Source organism: Juglans regia, chromosome 3 (assembly GCF_001411555.2).
Source record: "Juglans regia cultivar Chandler chromosome 3, Walnut 2.0, whole genome shotgun sequence".
NCBI lineage: Eukaryota > Viridiplantae > Streptophyta > Magnoliopsida > Fagales > Juglandaceae > Juglans > Juglans regia.
Genome location: NC_049903.1, coordinates 32,403,270 through 32,426,841, shown reverse-complemented (window position 1 = coordinate 32,426,841; position 23,572 = coordinate 32,403,270). Strand labels below are relative to the sequence as shown.

The following is a 23,572-nucleotide window of genomic DNA, read 5'->3' as shown; positions in this document are numbered from 1 at the left end:
GCTCGAACGCATATCAATGAGAATGCGTAGTAAATAAATACATAAAATATAAATAAAGAGATAGACACATTGATTTACGTAATTCGGCATAAAAGTTTGGGTCCACGGGTTGTTTAGAGGAGAAATCCACTATGATGGTGATTTTATAGTCTCTCATGGCTTCATATATCTCTCAATACAATGGAGGAAATTAGGATTTCATGAGGTTGAAGATGATGACTCCTTTAAAAGAAGATCCTTTGGAGTCACTGTGCGTGGAGGACACCACACATAGAGAAGTCGTAGAGAGTCCGTATATTGTAGAGATCTCTTCATTTTATAGAAATTGATTTCCTTCTTTAGAGTAATTGTGTCCTACTTAACTTATGTCACTTTTTCATTTATGTGAGTAATCTTATTGTGGATGTATTTGATTTTCACTATATTTTCTCGGTTAGCCTTGTATGCAGTTGACCCTATTGCTGTTGTCACAAAGCTGGGGTCTTGCCCCGCACTTCTGCAGGCTGTACGTGGAGATACATATATACCCAACTAAGCTTCCAAATCCTTACTGAATTGGGTAATACTTTCAAGGAGCAAATTTTGGTACAGTACTAATTCTATGTTAATTGCCTATTTTGGCCCTCGTAATTTGGCGTGAATTACTGTATTTTTTTTTTAAGTAACATTACGTGCAACCCGAAAGCTGCATAAGAGTGGTCCTTTGAAATGCTTGTGGAAGTAGTATCATTAATACTCATGATAAATAATAACGACGTATAAGTATTTAAATTTCAAAGTGAAAATGCACGTACGTGCATGTTTTATATACATTATATATATATAAATATATATTATTGAATTTGATAAAAAAAAAAAAAGAAAAAAAGAAAAAAAAGAGAGGTTAGAATATAGAGAAATCAATCCCGTACTAGATTAGTATAACTTTATATATTAGTTTGTCTAGGATCTGATGATCCCAGCTTTATTCTTCCATGTACGTGTTGATAACTCAGCTTCTAATTCAAGTAAAGCTTTCCACAATTCTCTCACTGCAGTACTCTTATCCCCATTATGATCAATGATTTCTGATTCTCTTATAATATAGGGTTAATTACACTTTGCCCCCTCCAACTATCACCAAATTCACAATGTGCTCCCGAAACTATTGATTGCATCAAAGTGGACCCTCTTACTTTTATAACGTCCCAATCCCCACCTTCCGTCTACGATGAGAGTTAAATCAAACGGAAAACTCACCCACGTGCTTCTCACATGCTAATCCTTCAATGCAAAGACAAAATCACCCATCACTCCATCGGTTTCCATTTCTCCAAACTGAACTTCATATTCAAAAATCCCCAAATCCGTAATTCGAAAACCCTAACTCGGAAACCAGTGACCATCGATCGATTGTTGTTCGCATTGGTGTTCGTTCGTCTTCGCACCAATCTTAGTGGCTTCATAAAATATTTTCGTTCATCTTCATTGAGTTGGTATCTGTCTTCTTCGCGCAGTGGGTGTCGCAGAGGTGAGTCCATCTCAAAATGACTTCATCTTTGTCTTCATCGAATTTGTATATTTTTCGTGTAAAACTGAGTAATTTAGAATGTCAAAGTGTACTATTTTTTATTATGTCCCCCTCCAATATTGCACATAGGTGGGTCCAATGTTGTATGCTTTCTAATATGACGCTAGTGCATTGCTGAGTGGCGTTAGTTGTCCCAGTTTGAGAACACAATAACATGAGTGTGTTGTTGTTATCTTTATTGTCGGGTTGTGTCAGAGGGACCACAGAGGTGGTCTCTTGCATAGGAAAATGACCAAATTTATCCGTTTGATCCAATAGTTTACTTTTGTTTACTTTATGGTTGGTCTAATAATTGACTACGGTCCATGACTAATTTAATAGACAATATTTTGTAGGATGGCTACGAGGAATTTGTTATTTCAAGTCCATCATGGTGGGATAATTGATAGGCGGCAGAATGAGAAATATGTTGGGGGTAAGACTGATATGTACCATGAACCATATGATGAGGATCAACTATCATGGATTGAGATACAGACGATTATGGCCAAGTATGGTTACCATCCAGGTGACCTAGTCTACTATAGACACCCTAGCTTGGGGATGCACAATGGTCTTAAATTGCTTACATCTGACCATGATGTGCTGTCTATGGTGGCTGCGCTTCAGGATCAACAAGTGGCTCATTTGTATCTTGTGTCTCATTCTCGAACTTCAGTGCACCAGTCTTTTTTGCATGATCATCATGTCGAGGAGGATGTGAGTGAGGATGAGGAGGAAGCAGAAGCACGTCGCCTTGGACTTAATGATCCATTTTGGAAAGAAGTGTTGAGTAGTGAGGATGAGTTGTATGACATTGATGTCAATACAGTGGGAACATCGAGGTCAAAGCCTGCACAACCAAGGAGTAAAGGTGTTGAGTCTCAAGTGACAATTGATGATAAAGAGCCACAATCTTCCTCAGATGCTGAGGATGAGGAGGATGAAGGGAGGAATCAAGACAGAAGTGGTCCAAGGTGGCCAGAGGAGGATGACATAGGTATAAAATACTCTTCTATTTTCTTGTTTATTAATTTAGTGTTCATTTTTCAGAACTTCCTAAACAGTGCTTGCTTTAATAATTAGCAGGTAATTGTTCTGATATGACACCAAGTGACGTCCTTCAATCTCCTGTCCATAGTGGTGATGAAGGACATTATGATTTTAAGTTTCCCGAGTTTCAAGCTGTTGACTTGGAGAAGCCAAAAATATCTGTTGGAATGAAGTTTGGATCTACAGTACAGTTTAGAGAGACAATAAGGAGGTTGAACCTAAATATAGGTAAATCGATAAAATTTGTAAAGAATGATGGGGATACGGTTACTGTTGTCTGCAATACCCCTAAATGTCCTTACCGGGTTTATGGGTCTTGGATTAGAGGGCAACAAACTTTTCAGATAAAGTCTATGAACCCAAGACATGAGTGTAGTAGGAGTTATAAGAACCCCATTGTCACATCATCTTGGATTGCAGATAAGATGATGCCACTGTTTATAAGCCAACCTAATGTGCCTATCAAAGCACTTGCTGATGAGATTAAGAGAAAGTGGGGAGTGGAAGTTCCTAAAATGAAGTTGTATCGTGCTCGAGCGAAGGCTCAGTTTACCATATTTGGCAGCCATAGAGAACAGTATGCCAAGGTATGGGACTATTGTGAGACCTTGAAACAAAAAAACCAAGGTAGTTGTTTGTTAGTTAGGGTGGAACAAATAGCTCCTGAGTTACCTCCTATTTTTTAAAGGATGTACGTAAGATTGGCAGCCTGTAGAGAGGGTTTTAAGGCTGGTTGTAGACCATTGATTGGTTTGGACGGTTGTTTCTTGAAAGGACCATTTAAGGGGCAGCTCCTATGTGCTGTTGGTAGGGATGCAAATGATAACATGTACCCAATTGCAATGGCCATTGTGGAGGCAGAGTTAAAGGATAGTTGGGGATGGTTTATTGAGACACTTATATCCGATCTTGGACAGCAACCTGAAGGCGGGTGGACATTTATCAGTGACAGACAAAAAGTAATTTTATAAATATTTCAATATATTCTATTAACTAAAACTTATTAAATGAGCCACTCATTGAATATTTTTTGTAGGGTTTAAAATCAGCAATGGAGGAGTTGGTGCCTTACAATGACAGTCGTATTTGTGTCAGACATTTATATGCCAATTTTCGAGATATTGGCCACAGGGGTGTGGCTTTAAAGGAGAAATTGTGGCAGGCAGTCACAGCATACACTATGGAGGAACTGAAAGCCCTCAGTCAGCCTGCATATGACTACCTAAAGGTTATAGACCCATCACAATGGTCTAGAGCATGGTTTAACACATTTTCAAAGTCTGACTTGGTAGTGAATAATCTTAGTGAATGTTTCAACGCGTATATTCTGCAAGCACGTGATAAGCCAATTGTGACTATGGTGGAGACCATACGGAAGAAACTGATGGGACGATATCAGTTGAAAAGGGAAGCAATTAGTAAATGGAAGAATACAATCACGCCTCGGATAGTTGCAAAGCTTGAACTTATGCATGATTTGTCCATCTATTGTACTCCAACGTATGCAGGATGTGGTCAGTTTGAAGTTAACAATACTGGTAGGCAATATGTGGTTGATTTGAAAAAGAGGACCTGTTCATGTTTGAGATGGGACATCACACGTATTCCATGCCCGCATGCATACACATGTATTGTGTATTCTGACCAAGATCTCAAGGGATATGTGCATCATTACTATAGTGTGGAGATGTAGAGGGCAGCATACGAGCCTTTAATTTACCCTATGCCAAGTGAGGATCAGTGGCTCACTACCACATACGAGAAGCCCACTGCTCCTGAGGTTAGGAAACAACCCGGGAGGCCAAAGAAACATCGAAGAAGAAATGAGGACGATCGACAAGGAGCAAACAAGTTGAGGAAAACTGGTGTGCATATGACCTGTTTGAGATGTAATTAAGTTGGTTACAACAAAAGAAAATGTCCGCGTGGGAACGCAGGCACACCCTCCTCCACTTCTGCAGCAGAATTTCAAGCTCCTTCATTTCCAGATGAACAAGTTAGTGGCTACTTCTTCCTTATTTACTATACGGTATTCATTTACATATTGCTTGAAAATGTTGAGAATGTTAATTTACATTTAAATGTGGTACTAGGTCATTTCACAATCTCCAATGTCAGAGCTTTCACAGCCAACAACCCAATCTATGCAAACTGGAAACGCTCCACATTCGTCGCTTTCACAGGCAACATGGCAAACAAGTCCAACAGTGCAAACTCCATTGTCAGAGATTTCGCAGGCAGGCCAAAGTAATCAACTGCAAGTCAATATGGGTCGTGTAAAGATGTTGGCCAAACGACCACCCAGGAGGCGGTCTGCAAGACTTGGGGGCCACCACTCACAGACTAGTACACGTAGACCTGTGTTTGTGAACTTAGACGTTGATACAAGCAATCCAGCACAAGGAAGACTGTGCTCTTGGGACAATCTTGGAAGGGGAGGCATGCAATTCAAAGTTGGTCAACTGCCACCCAACACCCAAGTGCCTCCTGCCAAGGCTAATGCATCAGTGCAAAAAGGGAAGAATGTAGAGTCATCTTCACGTGTGGAGAGGATGAACGAAGATAAAAATGGAAAACAGAAGTGACCAAATTGGCAATATTGACTTGCTGTTGTAATGGTGTAGTTAGGGCTTAATGACATTACTGTTATTGGAAAACTTTTGTTGTAATGGTATATAGTAGGGTAACATTATTAGAGTGACATTATTTGTTGGCAATATTGACTTGCTGTTCCAATTGAGGGATTTTGATATGTAGGGTGATATTATTATTAATAATTATCAACACAGTAAGTTGTTGTCACAAAATTCACTCCATAACCAAATTACATACAACAAGTGATGTTTAATACAACAATTAAATTCAAAACAACAACCACAGTCAATACACATCCAAAAAATTACATTAACCAATCCTACGCTATCATCAAGTAATGACGACCTTCATCAGCATAATGAGACATTTTCATGTAGATAACAGCAACAACTAGAACAATTACAATGACACCACACCATGTGCAATTATTGTATTTCTTGTACAAATATTTAGATTTTTCCTTCTCCTCATACAAAAAATGTTGGATATGTTTCATGTGCTCCCTCTCCATCACTAACTTAGCCTCCAATTCCGTAGATTTTTCCTTCAACTTATTGCATAACTCTTGGATATGCTCCCTACGCTCCCTCTCCATCACTAAGTAAGCCTCCAATTCGGATTTCTCAATCTTGAACTCACGACTCCGTATCCGGAGTCTATCTCGTACCTGGCCAACCACATCTCCGCACGTGGAGCAATGGTCATCATCTATCCAATAAAAAAATGTACAAAACCTGTCTCCACTCCCATGTTGACAACCAGGAGTCCAATATGGGCATCTCCAGAACTTCCTTTTGTAATTATCATCCGTAGTTGACACTCTTAGACGTGCTCGTAGATTGCAACGGCAAAATGGGCCATCTAGTGGTGCTTTACCACCCCAGCTTGTGCTAGATGAACCAGTAGACATCTTTCACAGCCTGCTGAAATATGTCAGGATTATGAGTGTAGAAATGAAACAGTTAAAAGAGAGGTTGATGAGCCAAAAAATTTATACTCTATAGACTTGAATCAATATTATTCTTTACAGACTACTGCAGCTTTATACAAAAGGAGAAAAGAATTTTAACAAACTAAACTAGAACATTATCTAAGCATGGTATCGAATCAATATCATGGCAATTAAATTGGAACATTGTTGAGTTACAATGTACAATCATTTATAGCATTCTTGAGCTACAATAAACTCGAATCATTTTTTCACCTTACAACGTACAGTCATTTATAGCATTCTTGAACTACATCAAGGTGGGAGATTTGTTATCAATATTAACAATCACTGAGGTACCTGCGATGGAGAAAGCAATTTGAATGAGAGCTCTACAAAAAAACTCCTCTGCAATGGAGTCACTAACAGCTCGAAGGGGACGCCGACGTCGTGGTCGGCAGCTCACACCGTGGTCGGCAGCTTTGTTAGGGTTCATCGTTGCCCACCTTCTTTGCAGTCGACCCCAGCTTATTTCTCCATCGCTCCTAATGGCTTCAAGACAGACGTACTTCACTTTGAAACAAAATCATTTTTCGGCATTAATAAAACGAGTCGTTTTGGCCATGGATTTGGGGATTTTTGAATATGAAGTTCAGTTTGGGGAAATGGAAACCGATGGAGTGAGGGGTGATTTTGTCTTTGCAATGAAGGATTAGCATGTGAGAAGCACGTGGGTGAGTTTTCCGTTTGATTTAACTCTCATCGTAGACAGAAGGGGGGGATTGGGACGTTATAAAAGTAAGAGGGTCCACTTTGATGCAATCAATAGTTTCGGGGGCACATTGTGAATTTGGTGATAGTTGGAGGGGTCAAAGAGTAATTTAATGAATCATCCACTTATGTTCAAATTTATGCAGGAATTTGCATACACATTTGATGGGAATAAATGGGGGCATAATGGTCCCTATTTGGTTTCCAGGGTGGTTGAGAGAGTAAGAAGGAGACCTGGTTACAACTTCACAGTCTTGCCATCAATGGCCTTCTATCCGGTGGATTGGCTTAGGATCAGCGGGCTTTTCCAGGCACCAAAAAACCAGGCCAATTCCAAATGGGTAAAAGCCAAGCTGCTTCAGTTAAGTGGGGAGACTTACGGGGTTCACCTATGGAACAGGCAAACAAACAGATTAGCAATCGAAGAGGGAAGCGTCATGGAAAGTTTAATCTCGGATCACTGTGTTATTTGCCAACAGATACATACTTCTTGAAACACCAAAGTTACTAAAAAGTGTTGATAATCTCCTTCAGTTGGAGCATCTTCTAGGTTGGTACATATTTGTTTAATTATAGCTCTGTTTCGTGGGCTATATGGATGCTCCTCTGTTTCGAGGTTTTCCTTTTCATTTTAGTTCCTTTTATTCATTTTACAATCATGTTCATGTTTGTTCATTTTGCTATAACTAAATCTCGTACAGCTTAACATTGGAATAGAGATTGCCCTAGCCGTTCTAAGATACGCAAATAAGCATGTATTGTAAGGTAGCTGCACATATACTAATCCGTCTGAAATTCAACCTGAATCTCCATCCCCTCCCCTGCATCTCCATAACCCACATCCAGGCAATATCTTAAATGACGTTTTCTCCCTCAACTTGCAGTTGCTATATTTGACCTTCCTATTTCTAAAGCCAAATTCTCCATCCATGAAGCAATCTTCTTAAGCAAACTTAGTTTGACCAAGCACACTCTGCACCCTAAAATCAGGGTTTTATGCCTTGCACTCTAAACTATCAAAACTGTCACATTTCTATCTCAAACGACAAATAATTTTACACCACAATTGAATTATAATTTTTTGATGATGAGATCTTAAATAATTATACCAAGTGTCAATTTTTTTTATATAATTTGAAGGTACAAAGTGTCAATTATAGTAGTTTGATTGTACAAGATATATTTTTCCATGGACTTTATTGCGAACCATTGTGATTGTACTCCTCCAAATAGGCTTCCAAACGGGTATCCTCCATGTCAAAGAGGAAGAAATGAAGAACAAGAAGACCGATATTGAGTACACTCATTTGTTTTTATAGATAAATTGAGATAAGATTAAAATTAAAAGTTAAATAAAATAATGTTAAAATATAACTTTTTAATATTATTTTTATTTTGAGATTTAAAAAAATTGAATTGTTTATTTTATTTTGTGAAAAAATTTAAAAAAATTATAATAATTAGAAGAAATAAATTAAAATAAATTGTAAAAATAAACGAGGATTGAGCTTGATCCTTTTCCTTTTGAGCTTCTTTGTGAATGAAGGGAGGGTCCACTTCATCCTTCTCTTCTGGTATCTCTGATAACGACAAGGTCTAAAAGGAATATGTGTGCATTATACGGACAGATATGAGGAATACTCATTGCCTTTAAAACAGTAGAACGAAAAAGGAAACGATAGCAGAAGGAACCAAGATAGGCGGCAAGGAGAAAGTGAGAAACACTTTCTTCCAAGAAATCGCTTTCGTGGGAGTTTGTTTTGCATTAAGAAAAGACAGACTAAACACTCTACATCTTATTTAAGGTATGAACCATAATTCAAGAGGAGTAGTTCAAAATTCTGGCGAGAATAAAATATGACATAATATTTTAGAGGTTTGCTACACAACCTCTATCATACTCTATACTCCATATTTTTTAAAAATTTTAATATTTTTTTTAAAATTTCTTTTGAGTTTATTCTTTTTAAATAATTTCAAATTTTCTATTCATTATTCATATAATAAATATTTGATAAAAGAAAAAAATAATAAAAATTAAAAATAATGTAGAATATGAAATGTTAGGAGGTTGTGAAGATTTTTTGAATATTTTATGCTATCTTCGGATGTAGGATGAAGCTTAGAAGTCAAAGACGGTTTCATTATCCATATAACCATCTCATGTCCAAATTAACAAGCTCAAGACCAACAATCGAGACGGGAAGATTGGACAAGTGGTACTACTCGTACCTAAAAGGCTAAAACCTCCACACCATGAATTTTATCATGAAAACAACTATTCCATTACGATTCTGATTGTTAAAAGTTTAATCAAATTAGTATTTAATAGGTCTAGAACTTTTAAATCAATGATTGGATCTTTAACAATTGAAATTTGAGCAGAGACCACGTCAAGAGTTCAAATCACGAAGGAGGCAACCTATAGGTTGGATTAAAATACTTTGGTACTATGTATGGGCAGTGTTAAGTCATTGAATATTGATAGATGAGTGAAGCTGTTAAAAGGAAGCGTAGTGGAATGTTATGATCATAAAAGTTAAAAGTTTAAATAAAGTAGTATTCAACAGTCGCAAGGCATTTGGATCAATAGTTGGATATTTAACATATTCTCAACACACAAAAGGGGTTGGGTTCAAATACAGTGAACCACTCACCTCGCCTACTCAGGGCGACTATCCTGGTTCGCACACTTAAAATAACAACAATTTTACTCGTTATTTCTCCTTCGTTAATAGTTTCTCTAAAATGGGAGGGTTCAGGTCATCTTTAAGAAGTTAGCTTTTCATAATTTTCTTCCCAAATATTATTGGTCAAACATTAAACACTTTTCAATTTCACTACAACTTTCTAAACTTACAAACAAAACACAAAAATTAAGACAACTTTTAGATTTTAATAAAAAAATTATATTCAAACAATTTTTTAACTTTATAATATTTTTATTCAACTTTTTTCTCTCTCATTTCCCAAAACCTAATAAAACATCTTAATATAAACTATTTGTCTACTATTCACAAATCATTTTACTATTGTTCACATAATTTTAATCTTATTTCATTACCCAAACATGCCTTTAAATCTCGAGTTTTTTTATTCAATCTAGAAGAAAGGGAACCAAATTATGTAAAACACCAAGTACTTATTTGGTCATGAAACCTTTATAAATCTCTTTCATAATTTATTGAAAGCTTCAGAAGGATCAAACATTGCCCAAATTCAATATGGAAAAATCTTGGTATCAGCCAATTGTTGGGCGCACACCCCACACCCCACATGGCAGACTGGGTTCACTAAAAAAGTGCACCTACCCCCAACATGGAACTTCAGATGCATATCTTCATTTCCTTTGTTCTCCTTTCTTGTTTTCTATCATCTTCCCTTGCCTACAAATTCTATGTAGGCAGAAGAGATGGGTGGGTCTTGTACCCCTGTAAGAGCTACAGTCATTGGGCTGAGAGAAACAGGTTCCAAGTCAATGATACTCTCGGTAGGTAATTTAGTTTTCATGCAGAATCACGACCTTTCTTTTTTCCTTTTACTGATTGATCATTTGGTTGATTTATTCTTTTGAGTACTGTTTGTCCTTAGTTTTTTTCCAGTCTTTAACTCTTTATGTATAAGAAAGGGACGAACTCTATGCTGGTTGTGAACAAAGATGATTACTACAACTGCAACACAAAGAACCCCATCAAGAAATTGGAGGAAGTTGATTATGAGTTCCAGTTTGAAAGGTCTGAGCCATTCTTTTTCGTCACTGGGAAGGACCAAAGTTGTGAGAAAGGACATAAATTGATCGTTATTGTTTTGGTTGTAAGACACTGGTGAGGGAGGAGGGGGTTTTGCGAGGCAAAATTCTAATGGGAATAAAAGAATGTTTCACTTTTATTTTGAGAGGAATTCTTTTAGCTGTAGGGAAGAAAGAAAAAAATAAAATAATAAAATAAAACCCACCACATCAGGTGTGGGGTGTGGGATCAACTATAGTTGCTAATCTATAGAATTTCTCATTGAGTATAACCGAGAGTTGCCAGCACCTTTAATAAGTTTTTTTTTTTTTTAATTTTCTTAATTGTAGTAATTTTGGCAGCTTTACACTTCAGATGTCATATGAATTGTCACATTGCTTGAACATTTGAGTCGATCCAAGTAGAAAATAAAAATAAAAAATTATGTGTGGTGTAGGGATGATGAGTGGAAGGGCTCTTTAGTAAGTCGCAATTGAGCAACATTGATTCAACATTAGTGTCTTCTTGCTAGGTTTGGGTGGACAGGTCGTTGTACCCGATCTGCCTAGTCGATCCACCCAGCACACACAAGCTACCGGGCAGGCAGATCAAATTCTTAAAATATAAAAAGCGGGCGGGGGGCAAGCATGGGTCGCGGCCATGGCCTGGGTTGTAAATGTAACTAGTTGAGCTTCGGCATCATATAAAAGAATCGTTAGAATAGGATGCCACACTACATCTTTATAATTTTTATTCATGTAATCCTTTTAGAATTATTCCGAGCTACAAAACATACATTTTTAATTAGATATATTTAATAGTTATTTTATTCTCAAGTCGATGTGTAGAGCACGTCATTTAAATTGTAATATTTGATTTGTAAGGTTCAAATTTTAAAATTAATCTTTAAAAACAAATTATGTCACGTAAATACTTTATTAGATGTTCTCTAACTAGAGAAAATGGTTTTTTCTTTTGAGATCGGTACAAGGTTAGAGAGATTTGACAAGTATTATCCCCCAGAAGTTTATAGGAAAGTCAAAGGCGAAATTAGGAATCATGCAAGCAATAATGACAACACCAAGAACAATGCAGAGAGTTTCGAAGGTTAGAAATCACATATAGATAAGGATAACATGAAATTAGAAGCCCTTTACTGGCTACATGAATCGCTAGAAAGACTCGTCAATTTCAATCTTGACACTTGCATCATCCTCAAACTGATCTTTCTTTGTTGGAGACAGAGAAACAGTTGCCTCGGAGGTCTTTTCCCTTTGTGCTTGTTCCTACGCCTCAGACTGGTTATATTTAAAAAAAAATTTGAAAATGAAAAGATAAAAATAATGATAAGACTTAACGATGATTATTTATCAAAGAATTAAGCTTAGGTTTTGTGACACACCGACAGGGAGGAGTTCATGAGTTGAAGTGTTCTGTCGAGGAAGAGAACCCTAGTTGGCTGAAGATGTAACAAGTGAAATGGGTTGAGGAGGGAAATGGGTTGTGGGCTCGTAAAAGCATACGAACTCAGGAAACGTGGGCCGCAAGTTGGGAGAAGCCATGGGCTCTTATGTTAACATTTACTTTGCATAGTTTCATCGTTATTGTGAAGGAGCTCCCTCTCGAAGAGAGCACTATTACCTTAATTTCCTTTAATGAATAGTGTACTATTACTATTCCATCTACATTGTTACACTTTAGAGTACTATTAGCTATTACATGTCGCCAAAGGAGTGATTGAAACGTTTTCCTTTGGCCGTTTTCTTATCGCCTTTGCCACATTACACTAAACAAGTTGTGAGGGGAGTAATCTCCAGGGCTGGGCCAGGGGGAGTAGACCTAGCCCACAAGGCCCGAACAGTTCTAGGGCCTAAGGACAAGGGCTGGGCCAGACTAGGTCGGCCTAGGGGGCTCGAGAGAGGAAGCAGTCAGGCGACACGTGCTAGCCAGAAGATGGAAGGCAGAGCTGTTTGACCAGGGCCACACCACATTTAATAGGAGGGAAACGGACATGCCATGATAGGAATGCACTCTGCATTTAATGAATCCCGGGACTGGGCACACCATGATGTGCCTCTTGGGTTGTCAATAGTAGTTGCGATCAAGTCTAGCAAGTCTGCTACGTAGCAGGGAGATGGCAGGGACACCCGATTCCAATACGGAGCAGCACACCCACTATCTCCTTCTCCAGGATCGCCCCGACCAGGTAATATACCCCCTCCTTCAACTAGGGGAGGGGTTCAGACACTTTGACACTTCAATTCATAATTCTCTCAAGGAACTCATACTCACTTTAGCATCAAAGGTGTCCTCCACTCCGAAACCCTCATTTCTTCCTAGTAGTAGGTAGACGAATTGGGCCTTGTGGAGTTGTTCGAACTGCAAAACACAACATCAACACAAGTATAACGAAAATATTAGGGAAAGATTGAGCGAGCGTGAGAGATATATATATATATATATATAAATGGTTACCTGGGGGGACTGTTGGAAGAGGAATTGTAGTAGAAATCGAGAGAGAAGAAATCGAAGGAGCGGAGAGCGATGCACCTAGGGTTTTGGACCTAGAGAAAGATTTGCAAGATGGGATAGTTAGCAATTGGGAAGAGATAGGAGGATCTCCGAGGACCAGAGACGCCATGGCTGAGCACTAAGAGAGTGAGAAGACAAAAATGGATAAGGTTTTTAGAGGGAAATCGGAGAGAACATTTTGCTTTTGAGCTGACTTCGTGAACATGTGTGAGATTACTCTACAGGCTGTGTACATTCGAGTCAATGCCCGGTCCAAGGTATATCTTCAAAAGAAAAATGTGAATTTTATAATTTCTAATTACATTAAATATTTAATATGCCGTAGTGGTTTTTTATTTGGTTGTTAAAATATTTAGGATCGTTTGCATACTTAGAATATTGAATAGTAGTAAAATAATTTATGAAAAATAGTAAAATAGTTTGAGTTAATATTTTTATAGAGTTTTGGGAAATGAGAGAGTATAAGTTGAATAAAAAATATTATAAAGTTAAAATATTGTTAGAATATAATTTCTATTTTAGGATTTGAAAAAGTTGTATAATGTTTTGAGTTGTTTTTTTGAAAGGTTAAGAAAATTTTATTGTATTCTGTGTTTGGATAATGATTAGGTAATGATTAGATAAACAAGTTAAAGATTTAGGCCTCGTTTGGCAACACAATATATCTAAGTGTTCTGAGATATTTTATATCCAAACATCACTCAAATGGAAAATATTTTTCAATTTCAAATATTAAATTTTTTCATTTAATCATTACTTAAGGGCTCGTTTAGATGTTGAGATGATATGAGAAACATAATTGTTTCTCATATCATCTCAACATCCAAACATCACTCAAATTACAAACACTTTTCAATTTTAAATTTTTAACATTTTTATCTCATCATTATAATTTTTCTAAACTTCCAAAAACATACAAAAAACAATACAAAATTTTCAAATCTCAAAATAAAAATTATATTAAAAAATTATATTCTAACAACATTTTAATTTTATAATATATTTATTCAAGCTTTTCTCTCTCATTTCCTAAAACTCCATAAAATATTTTAACTCAAATTATTTCACTACTATTCACATATTTTTCATCTCATCTCGACATCCGAATGAAACTTAATCATTACAATTTTTTCTAATTAACTTGCAAACACAATACAAGAAATAATACTACTTTTTAAAATTTCAAAACAAAAATTATATTTAAACAATTTTTAAAATTTATAATATTTTTATTCAACTTTTTCCCTCTACTTTCCCAAAATCAAATAAAATATCTTAACTCAAACTATTTCACTATTATTCATTGATATACTTGAATATTCTAAGTATCCAAACAAGCCCTTAAAACTAAAAAATATTTTGCATTTGAATGATATTTTAAAAAAAATATATCTAAAAATACTTGAGAATACCTCTCTAATTCTTAAAACTTACCACCTCAGCTGTGACTAAAGATGAGTAAATGACATCCTTAAATAGTAAACCATTTCACCATATGAAATCTAAACCATCCCAAACGCTTATATCCAGAAATTTTCATTTTTTTTTTAATTTTGATAAAATAAGAAATAGTTATTTATTTATTATTATTAATTTTGAAGTTTGGCTTACTTCACTGAACGTGTCATTTTAATTAAAAGTACAGTACAAAGAAATGTAGTATCCTTCTTTTTTTTAAAATAATGATTTTGCTAATATTTTTTTAATTTCAGGAATTATTTATTTATTTTTTAAAATTCAGAGTTTTATTATAGTGTAAAACCAATTATTTATACGTACATTCGGTAATTATGGACCGATAATATCGTGAACTGGGCGTGCATGTGGGCGGGCTATACATAAGAGCAAAAATATGACGAATGGTCCAGCCCAAAAAGGTCACCTAACGGAGCCTGTGAAAGCGAGTTGATTGGAATGTTGGGCTTAAATTTATGTGAGCAAAGATGTGTGAAGCTCAATGACTGACGATTCCCACCACATTGAACCGAGAAACCAAGCAAATCCTTTTATTCTTCATGTTTCTAATCTACCTTCTAAGAAGACCGAGGGTTCAAGATGGTGCCAAGCTGCACTTCTCTTGGTCCTTTTGTGACTACCATTATAACTGTGGGGTTGCCATTGTAGGAAGTGGCAATGGTGTTTGAGCATCACCTGCCTAAAGTGGGGAGAGAAGGTGGTGCCTAGTGGGTTTAGTACAGTGGTAGCATAAGAAGAGGGTGAAGTAGTAAGTAAAAACGAGCACATCTATGCGTCAAAGCCCAAAGATAGAGAAAAACAAAGTATATTAAAAAAATTAGGAAAAGTTCAAGGAACAAGTAGAGATGAGAAGGAAAGGCAAAACACAAGAAGGGAAACTCGGACGAGAAATTGGATGCAGTGAATATGGGCAGCACGTGTCAATATATTTTTTTTCTAAGCAAGCAAATTCATAGATAAACTAAGTGGTTACATATTCAATGGGATGGAAGTCCTCAACATTCATTCCAAAAAAGCAAATGCAACATAAGTGGAATAAAAAAAGAGGGATTCAGAGCTAAATATTGGCTTCCACCCATTTTTCATTAAGGGGAAGCCGCTTGAAGCGGTTTTAGCATAGTCTGATAATTATCAGACTGTAAGTCTGCAACTAAAAGTCACAATGAATCGATGCGTGCTGCATCTTGTTTGCCTGGACTAGCTGTAGGAGACTTTCACGACCATTTTGTCTTGATTATCAGTTAAGAAAATCGGGAACATAGAAATGTAGCAACTGGAGGATGCGTTGATACGCCAACATTGGACATTCACTGTCTATGAGGTGCGTGTGGTTCACATGTCAGTATTAACTGGCTAAAATGTTTTCAATGACATGCGTTTACTACAACGACAACTTAGTCCATCAGAGTGGTAGAAAGCCAAAACCCAAAAATGAGAAAATAAATAGAATGAAAGAAAGAAAGAGATCTGGCTGATTTGGGATATAAGACAAAACGTAAAATTTTCATCTCATCTCACTATTACATCTTTTTTAAATATTCATACAAAATATAATAAACAATTCAACTTTTTCAAATTTCAATTCAACTTTTTCAAATCTCAAAAAATAATAATATTAAAACATAATATTTTAATCTTTCAAACAAAATACAAAATTCTCATTTTATCCCAAACCTACCCTAACAAGTAGGATGAATAAGTATGGAAGGCTGGATAGCAGCTCTACTTCACCACCATTTGTTAATAGAAAAATACCATTAGCCTCTTCAATGTTACCGTTCGAAGATATAGTTTAAATATTTTAATTTTTTTTATTTATTTTGCTTAGTAATTAAAGAAATAATTATTAATAAAGTTATATATATTTTTAAATTTTTTTTAATGATTAAGGATATGAAAAAAAGATGGCTCTACAACCACTGCTCCCAGTTCCGCCAGGAGTTACAGTTAGTGTAAAATGTTGTATTTTTTTATTTTATTTTTTTATACATATATTTTTTTAATACTGTAAAATATTTTTAAAAAAAATTAAAAAAATTATAATATTATTAAAAAATACTTACTTAATCACTAAATAAAAAAATATAACAGAACCGGAAGCGGGACCTAGAGATGTGAGAATAGCTTTACTCAAAAAAAAAAAATATTTACAAATGATAACAAAAACAAACTACACATTTGTACTAGCAATAAGTGCTAGACGGCCCGCTAGCACCACCCTTGTTAATAACATATTCAGAGAACCGGCAAGACTATCCCTGAATATCTGGCAAAATTGACAAGAAAATTAAAAACAAATAGCATAATTCAACCAACCATATATGGAAAGGAGGTGGTCTTCATGCATATGTTAACATGTGATTTTTAATTTTTTGAAGCCAGAATATCAAGGAGCAAAGAGTGGCACGTGACTAGCAAATGAACCCACGTGCAACCCATGCTCTATCGGTGGGACATGTCCAACTTCCATCCTCTCAAATGGAACCTTAGGTCAAATGGACCATTCAAACATGTCCATATTCAACCTATGATGTCAGGCCAAGTGGATATTAAAAATAAAAATTAGAAACAGAGGAGGCCCATGCCATCACTATATATATATATATATATATATATATATATATATATATAAGATGCGCTTTGGAAACATGCTACCAATAATGAGATTGGAAGTTATAACAGCGAAGAAGGGCAACAAAAATCATATATTATAATATCCCAACAACATGTCAACACGAAAAAGAGAGGTAACAAAGAGAGGAAAAAGCAAAAGATAACCTAAACATATATATATCTGATTCAAGTAAAACCTATTCTTTGATAGCAAGGGAATCATCACACACTATTTTATAGGAACTAATTTAAAGACAAAAAAAAAAATATAAGATCCAAAAAAATCCACCACACATCACATGTAGAGGAAATATTACTACTTCCCCATGTATGATACAGAATATGAAAGGAAGAAAGAAAGAGCGGAGAGAGTCTGTCTTGAGTGATCTCAGTGATGAGGGGCAGCTGCTGCTGGTGTTGGGGCCTTGCACTGATAGCACTTGGCAAAGAGCCCAAATGTGTCAACTTGCCTCACAAAGTTGGTCATGCTGGCCCATCCTCCGAACCCAAAGCCAATCACCAAAACCCAAACCACTATAAAAGCATTGAACACATACATGCCAGTCCAGCTTGGTAAAAAGAAGGGAGGCTTCTCAGCAGCATTCTGCAAGAAAAATGGTAAACAAAAAATTAACAAACAAAGGTGAACCAAACTTGATCACATTATTTAAGGCCCCATTGAGAATTCGCATCAAACACAAAACCTGGACAGGCAACAGCCACCCCAGATTGTACCACAAATTGATTTTAAGAGGTTGGTGAATTTCTAGACAGATTATGCAGAAATGGGCCTAATTGAATTATTGAAAAACAAGTTAGTCAAGTCGGCCAGCTCATCTTAAGAGATGGTACAATACTCAAGACTGTAGCTTATAACCAAATGAAAGTGACTTGCCACCTATCTCCATTCTTTATAGTAATATTTCCATATCAGAGCCTTGAATGCTTTTGTACACTTGCTTCACAATCTCCATCTCTAAACTTTTTGTGGGCACTCTGCAACTGTAGAATGTGGGAATGCCCATCAAAGCCGGGTGCCCACTAAATCTCCGATGCTAAACCTACCCCTAACGGATCAAGATAATTACAACTTGCCACTAGTAAAGCCTAAAGGTCTTGGCCAAAGTGGAAAAAAGAGGCAAATGCCTTCGTGGGGACGGTGTGAGTGAGAGAGTGAAAGCCTGAAACAGAATCAGAGACCAGTTGTTTAGGAGATTTTACCAGTCGGGCAGAAGCTTTTCTGTAGGTTAGCATATGTGCTAAAGATGGGATAATGTATACAGTGAAGCTAACCAAAAGAGCCCCAACTGCAGAATTTATAGGACCAAAGAATGGGAAGATTATCGCCAAAAACCATATGGGTATCACCACCGGTAGCCTTGCTAGCGCCCTTAAACAGATGCTCCTTGTGTCATGCATCCCTATCACCTTCTCCCACACAAAGTAGAGCGGGGTGCATGCAAACCCAAATGTTATAAACTGCAAAACAATTTCATAAAATATAACAGAATGTCAGATTCCAGTGAAAATATCATTCATTCTTGTAAGGGCAGTTGTTTTGTGCAAAAACAAAACCAAAAACAAGGCTCCTATGGTTAAGTAATACAACCTGGTGAATAAGCATCAAGATAACAGCGGCATCACGGAAGCCATTCTTGGGGAGGAGAGAGAAGGCATTAGAATGGTTGAGGAGCTGATCACCAAACGCCCAATAGACGGCAGTGGCTGAAGGAATGGTTAGTGTAAAAACGTAAAGGGTGGCCATGAGGTATATGTACTTGAATTTCTGGGGCTTCCACATGGCGTGCATTATTTCCCTGAAACATTAATTTTCAGAGGAATTCACATTTCAGAATCAGTTTGCTTAATAAAATCTAGGGAGGGGAAAAAAAAAAAAAAGGGACGGCCAAATTCTGGAAAAAGCATTTCACTTTAATTTAACCAGATACTTTAACTCCACTACATGAAAATTTTCATTTTTCATATTTAACAATCATCACGAACGTCAATCCCCAAGACAACTGCCAGAAGCTCATGTGAAAGCTTGGGAACATATGTAAGTAACGAAGTGATTTTACCAAAGTGTCCCCAATCCCAGTCTCTGATTACTATTTATGTTTGTGTAGGACACCGATAATAATATCTCGTGGGAAAAGACAAAGGAGACTAGGTTAAGGTCAGAATCTAGACTAAGCAAAGAATACAGTTTGGATTTGATTAAACTAGAATATATACAAGACATTACTGTGCATTTTGCCTAGAGAAAAGGAGGGAGAGGGTAATGTTGTTTCCCGGCAAACAAAAGTTGATTGCATGATTTTGTCTGTGGGTCGCCAACACTGAGATGGCCGGCAAAAGCTGCAGACAGAAGCCGTGTAGAAACAAGTGAAAGAAGAGCAAGGGGAAAACATGCTGGGGTGAAAAGATAAGCCTACACAGTCACAGCATGACCACCGAACGTGTAGAGTATGTTGGTTGCTCCGGTGAAGTATAGCACTAGTTTTGATGGCGCCGAATGTGACACATTTTCAACCTGCAATTACAGTTTTCTTTATTTTTTTCATTTCTTGGTGCAAGATCGCAAGAGAAAAAAACTCGAGATTTTTTACTCCTACAAGACACAAAACATGGCTAAAACTCAAGGACTTTGAGGTTTGATTACCTGCCCATGGATAACTGCGGCTATGGTCAAGTACCAGGCAGTATACGTGGTCATTCCGAGGCCAAGAAAAGACCAAATCCGGTAGTTATGAAAGGAAGGTATGAACACTGTAGTAGCACAGCAAGCACCAAAAATATAGGTCCAAGTCCGTTTGTCCAAATTGTCGTTGATGTAGTATATGTTACTGTAACTCGTCAGGAAGGTACCAAAAAAATAGTTGATATCCAACAAACCAGACAAGAATTACCGCAATTGAGTGTGAATTTTGACGAAGGTTCTTACCTTGCACAAGCTATAAGCTGAATGACCGATCCAAAGAGGAGGAAAGTACAGTTGAAAGCGAGCCCCACTGCTTTCCAGTACGGACCAAGAAGGCCATCAAGCACTTCAAACCACTGCAATCGAAAACAGTGTGCTTTAAGAACATAGTTAAGACAGAAGTGTTGGGCTACAGTAACCGGAGTAATTTTTTTTTCTCCAGCGGTTTTGCTTTGATTGGGAATAAGTGGTGCTGGTGATTCTGAGAAGCAAAACCAACCTGTATCACATGGTTCTTGAAGCTGACGTTTTCCTTCTCCTTTCGGCTTCTGTACTCTACGTAGAGTACGCTAATCAGATAAGCCGTCCAGCTTCCCATGATTCCATAGAATACCTGAAACAAGATTCCTGATAGCATTCCCAGTTGAGAGAAAGAGTAAGGAAGTGTTAATAGCACTTGCGCAACCTGTTGTGAAAGAAAAGAACCAAAATTTATTAATTCGTTTGAAAGAAATAAGCTAAAAATCAGTGTTTCTTTATGGTTTGCGTAATTGGTTTTACTTGATTGGAAGCGCAGCTGAACCATGCGTCCCAGACAGAACCGCCATGCCAGAGAAAGTTCTTGACGCTGAACACGGAATGTTCTTCCACCTTCTCTTCATCCTTGCCCTCGTGTTCTGTCTCGCTAATGTTGGGAACTATTGCTTCCTCTGCTTGCTTCTGAGGCAACATTGTCTCCGTTTTTCTCCAAAGGCAACGTCTAAATCCCGGTAGATCTGAAACACATAAAAGACAGTTAATGAGACAAAGGAAATCTACAATCCAACGCAGGCCCAGAAAACGAAAGCCAATAAGACCCCAGATCCGATTAACAGAAAATTCCTTCAGCTCTTAAAAAAAGGAAAAAAAAAAAAACATAATCTTCCACACAAAGTCCAAAAAACGATGGAGGAGAAAGGAGAACAGAAACAAAAAAAGAAGCAAATTACGAAGCTTGGATACAAAAGGGGCAGAGTCGTAACATGTTTTTCACGAACAAGACTAAAGAGAGAACCAAAAAAGAAAACGCGAACTCCATACCACTTTCAACTTCTTCGAGAGGTCTCTTTCGCGAAAAGATTGAAGCAACCGCAGATCTGTCTTCCACACAAAATGACAGTAATATTACCTTTTCCTTGTTTTCAGAATGACAAAAATTAGTGGCTTTAGAAAGAGAAAGACTGAGAAAGAGCGCACGAGTAGAGGAGGATAGTACGGTTGAGAAAACAGAGTGTCAACTATTCTTCGTCCCAAGATTTAGCAGGTGGGGAAGTGCCTTAACTGCGTCCAAATAATGGGCAAAATCTCAAGCTACAAATGTCTCTGCGCGTCCCCTTAAAACCAATCTTAGCTCAGTAAAAGCCCCGCTTTTAATGCGCCACCAATTTGCACAGAGAAAAGGCAGTGCCGAACCCCCAAAGACGGCGAGCGAGACCTCAAAAGCAGGAAAGAAAAAATAAAAATCTCTGCAGCAGCTGTTTCGAAGGAGCTTGCAGTTGTTGAAGAAAAAGACCCTTTTCGCTCCTATTCAAACCTATATATATTATATAAACAAAACCCAAAACAATTTAATACACTAAATATAATAGTACTATGGTTTTTGCCTTTCTTTTTTTTTTTCCCCTTCGCCTTTGAAATTCCCCCCACTCTCCACCTTAAAGAGAGAAAGAGAGAGAGAGAGAGGGTGAGAGAGACGAAACCACACAAATGCCCTGAATTCCCAAATTCCGATTCGATTCCTGGGTCTCCGTTTGGTGAGGAAAGCAGCTTGTAGATCAAAGTGACTGGGACGTTGTTCTGATCAGTAAGGACCCAATAATGCCATAGACATTCCTTTTTTATAGCCCCCCAATACCCTTTCAGCGGCTAATACTTTATACACTCTCACTTGGTTCGGAAAATCTAAAAATAAACTCATTGCACTGTACTTGATATTCTACTATTTTACCGTACCTAAGTTTTTATTTCAAGGTATTAATGAAAAATTAAATATTTATTGAATATTTAATATAATTTAAAAAATTCATTTAAATAGTAATATTACCTTTCATTTTAAACTTTTAGATTTGAATAAAAACTTTAAATAATATTTTTATCTAATTCCCTAAATGTTTTTTTTATATTATTTTTTAGAAATACTATGCATCAGCCAATATTCATTCATACACTCCACACTTATCATTTTTTTTATAGGATAAGTGGATATTTTTTATAATTTATAGGATATGTAGATATTTTTTTATAAAATATGGAGATTTTATACTGTGTATGATGATAAATAATGACTAATAAAAAAAAATTTTCTTAGAGAATATATAAAATCGAGAGAAATGATCCAAATCCCTGTCAACAATTCCGTGAATTCAATTTCCCTTTTAAATTCCCTGTCCCTCATTTCATTTTTCAATTTAATTTTTAATTAATTGTGATTCCATTAACCTCCTCCTTGTCCCCAAGTCAATAGAGTGAAGCCAAAAATCCCACCCCAAAACCATATCACTTTGACATATATGTATGCAATGCGTTTTTTTATTCAATCGACCTTTGGGAAATTAAAATTCCTCCAAGATTTTTAATAATCATAAGGAGATAATATATCATTTCAGTCTTGAAACGTTATTAATGTTTGGCAAAGTATTTTAACTTTTAATAAAAATTATATAACACTCTGTCTGTGAGTCATTCCTCCGGTGAAGGATACCTTTGTAATTAGCTTAAAAGCGGGCCGGCAAATGCTGCCGACGCATACAAATGGAGGCCCATTACGTTACGTTAACAACACAGTTACACAATCGTCTCCTCTTTTTTTTGATTGGGCGCAGGGACACTGTTTCGGCACAGGGCCGGCAGGCGTGTCTTTTCGGCGAGGTTCGGGCAGGAAAGAAGCCGAGCCATGATGCTGACGACCCGCAGCCGGCAGGAATTGGTTGGGGGGGGTTAGGCACGCTTTAAAAGAAAAGAAAAACATGCGCGCAAAATTGAATTAGAACCCCTCGCGCATTGAGGGTTCGACCCCACAGCCTCGCCGCCTCATGACTCGTGAGTCGTGACTCATGATGCCTAATCAAAAGAAACAGATGCCCCCTCCATTTTATCCTTCAGACGGCTTGGACTGGCCCACCTCCCCACCTCATTATCTTTTTATTGTTCAAACTTCTTTTCCCTTCTCTTGCTTTATTGAGTTATTATTTTTTAATTTCTTTTGGGTAGAATAGAAGATTAAGATACATGTGCTAAGAACATGGCTCTTTCTTTTCTTATCTTTTCTTTTTCTTTTTTTTTTGTTGGTTGAAATTACTAATTTAATGCAACTTGCTTATGGTGCCAACATTACACAAAATTTGCAAATGGGCAATTTATAAAAAAAA

The 23,572-nt window shown here is 36.9% G+C and overlaps 4 protein-coding genes across 5 annotated transcripts; 2 read left to right on the top strand and 2 right to left on the bottom strand.

The window, feature by feature from the left end:
* The first annotated feature begins 7,036 nt into the window (after nt 1–7,036).
* LOC108981004 (lactosylceramide 4-alpha-galactosyltransferase-like) lies at nt 7,037–7,390 on the top strand. The gene has a single exon (XM_018952072.1). The coding sequence runs from the start codon at nt 7,037–7,039 to the stop codon at nt 7,388–7,390; it is 354 nt and encodes a 117-aa protein (XP_018807617.1).
* A 2,824-nt stretch (nt 7,391–10,214) lies between these two features.
* On the top strand, nt 10,215–10,724 carry LOC108981005 (early nodulin-like protein 1). The gene is made up of 2 exons (XM_018952073.1): nt 10,215–10,386; nt 10,525–10,724. Exons 1-2 carry the CDS (start codon nt 10,215–10,217, stop codon nt 10,722–10,724), a joined length of 372 nt encoding a protein of 123 aa, XP_018807618.1.
* A 1,072-nt stretch (nt 10,725–11,796) lies between these two features.
* Nucleotides 11,797–13,265, bottom strand: LOC118348041 (30S ribosomal protein S31, chloroplastic-like). Its single transcript, XM_035688785.1, has 3 exons — nt 13,110–13,265; nt 12,917–13,003; nt 11,797–11,910 (listed from the first exon to the last, which is right to left on the bottom strand). Exons 1-3 carry the CDS (start codon nt 13,263–13,265, stop codon nt 11,797–11,799), a joined length of 357 nt encoding a protein of 118 aa, XP_035544678.1.
* Nucleotides 13,266–17,308: 4,043 nt separating this feature from the next.
* Nucleotides 17,309–22,022, bottom strand: LOC108981007 (auxin transporter-like protein 2). 2 transcript variants are annotated; one of them, XM_018952077.2, is made up of 10 exons: nt 21,402–22,022; nt 21,246–21,301; nt 20,727–20,941; nt 20,446–20,631; nt 20,190–20,302; nt 19,908–20,091; nt 19,681–19,778; nt 18,855–19,062; nt 18,467–18,724; nt 17,309–17,849 (listed from the first exon to the last, which is right to left on the bottom strand). In XM_018952077.2, exons 3-10 carry the CDS (start codon nt 20,895–20,897, stop codon nt 17,634–17,636), a joined length of 1,434 nt encoding a protein of 477 aa, XP_018807622.1. In that variant the 5' UTR covers nt 20,898–20,941; nt 21,246–21,301; nt 21,402–22,022; the 3' UTR covers nt 17,309–17,633. The 2 variants fall into 2 exon arrangements, with proteins under 2 accessions (XP_018807622.1, XP_018807623.1); XM_018952078.2 differs by having other exon boundaries at nt 21,421–22,022.
* Between the last annotated feature and the right edge of the window lie 1,550 nt (nt 22,023–23,572).